Source organism: Austrofundulus limnaeus, unplaced genomic scaffold (genome assembly GCF_001266775.1).
Source record: "Austrofundulus limnaeus strain Quisiro unplaced genomic scaffold, Austrofundulus_limnaeus-1.0 Scaffold1311, whole genome shotgun sequence".
NCBI classification, from domain to species: Eukaryota; Metazoa; Chordata; class Actinopteri; order Cyprinodontiformes; family Rivulidae; genus Austrofundulus; species Austrofundulus limnaeus.
Window position 1 is genome coordinate 72,487 of NW_013953713.1, and position 1,496 is coordinate 73,982.

A 1,496-nucleotide genomic window follows, 5' to 3' on the forward strand; every position below is an offset into this window, starting at 1 on the left:
GAATTAGCTCGTCTGTGTTGGGACATTCTTTTGAACCGTGGTTGCTTTGTTTCCCCGATGTATAACTGGTCGCACTTAACAATAACCTCTACCTCAAGAGGTAGAGGAGTCAAATGGCTGGCTCACTGTTGCCAACTAGTGGTCAGAGGCTGAACTACAACATAAAAATGAACGGCTGGCAGGAAAGTTGACATTTTAAACCTTAATAAAAAATCGATACAGGGCTTTAGAATATCGATACAGTATCGGGAAATGAAATATCGTGATATTTCAGTGTATCAATATTTTCTTACACCCCTAGTGTTTCACCAGTTCTTCACCAGTGCTTCACCAGTGTTTCACCAGCTTTTCACTAGTGTTTCACCAGCTTTTCACTAGTGTTTCACCAGTTCTTCATATCATATTATTTTACTGCTGGACTTGTGTCATTTGAACGTAAACAGGAAGTTTCTGTTTGAAATAAAAGCTGCAGTGTTTGAGTGGTCCGGACCCTCTGCTGTGTCCTCAGGCTGTTTTAAAGATGACCGCATCGTCTTCTGGACCTGGATGTTCTCCACCTACTTCATGGAGAAATGGGCCCCCCGTCAGGACGACATGCTGTTCTACGTCCGCAGGAAGCCCGCCTACGTCGGCGCCGACAGCAACGACAGCAAGAAGGTGATGAGACGAGAGGTGGCTCGGGACCTCAGGGACCACCCGGTGGTCCAGTTCTGATGGACTCTGTGTTGCAGGTGGAGGTGGAGGTCTACAGGAGGGACTCCAAGAAGCTCCCGGGTCTTGGTGACCCTGACATCGACTGGGAGGAGAGCGTCTACCTGAACCTGATCCTGCAGAAGGTGAAGGAGGCGGAGCTAACTGTTAACTAATAAACAAGTTCTTTACTCAGTACTGGTTCAGGTCTGGACTGGGTTTTGAAGTGGTCTGTAACTGGTTTAAAGCTGGTGTACGGATCAGGTTTGGAATCTTTTAAAAAGGTTTTGTACCTGAATTTGTTTTAGTTTGTTTTTTGAGATTCTTAAATCTATGTGGCAGGTTGTTGAAGTTTTTATGTCTTTGTTTGAACTGGTGCAGGATCTAGTTTTGGACCTGGTTTTAGATCTTGTTTTGGACCTGGTCTTTGGTTGGACTTGAACCTGTTTTTTGTGTGAATTGAACCTGGTTTTTGTGTGACTTGGACCTGGTTTTGACTGGTTTTGGACCCAGTTTTAAATCTTGTTTGGGACCTGGTTTTTGGTTGGACCTGGTTTTTGTTGGACTTGAACCTGGTTTTTGTTGGACTTGGACCTGGTTTTTGTTGGACTTGAACTTGGTTTTGACTGGTTTTGGACCTGGATTTAGATCTTGTTTTGGACCTGGTTTTGGACCTGTTTTTTGTTGGACTTGGACCTGGTTTTGGACCTGGTTTTTGTTGGACTTGAACTTGGTTTTGACTGGTTTTGGACCTGGATTTAGATCTTGTTTTGGATCTGGTTTTGGACCTGTTTTTTGTTGGACTT

The 1,496-nt window shown here is 44.3% G+C and overlaps 1 protein-coding gene across 1 annotated transcript in view; it reads left to right on the forward strand.

Moving 5' to 3' along the window:
* kiaa0930 overlaps nucleotides 1-1,496 on the forward strand; it is a gene marked incomplete in the record, with an annotated part of 16,928 nt that overhangs the window by 4,218 nt on the left and 11,214 nt on the right. Inside the window, 2 exon segments of the mRNA XM_014031759.1 lie at nucleotides 509-657; nucleotides 732-836. Of these exon segments, the coding sequence (XP_013887213.1) occupies nucleotides 509-657; nucleotides 732-836 (254 nt within the window).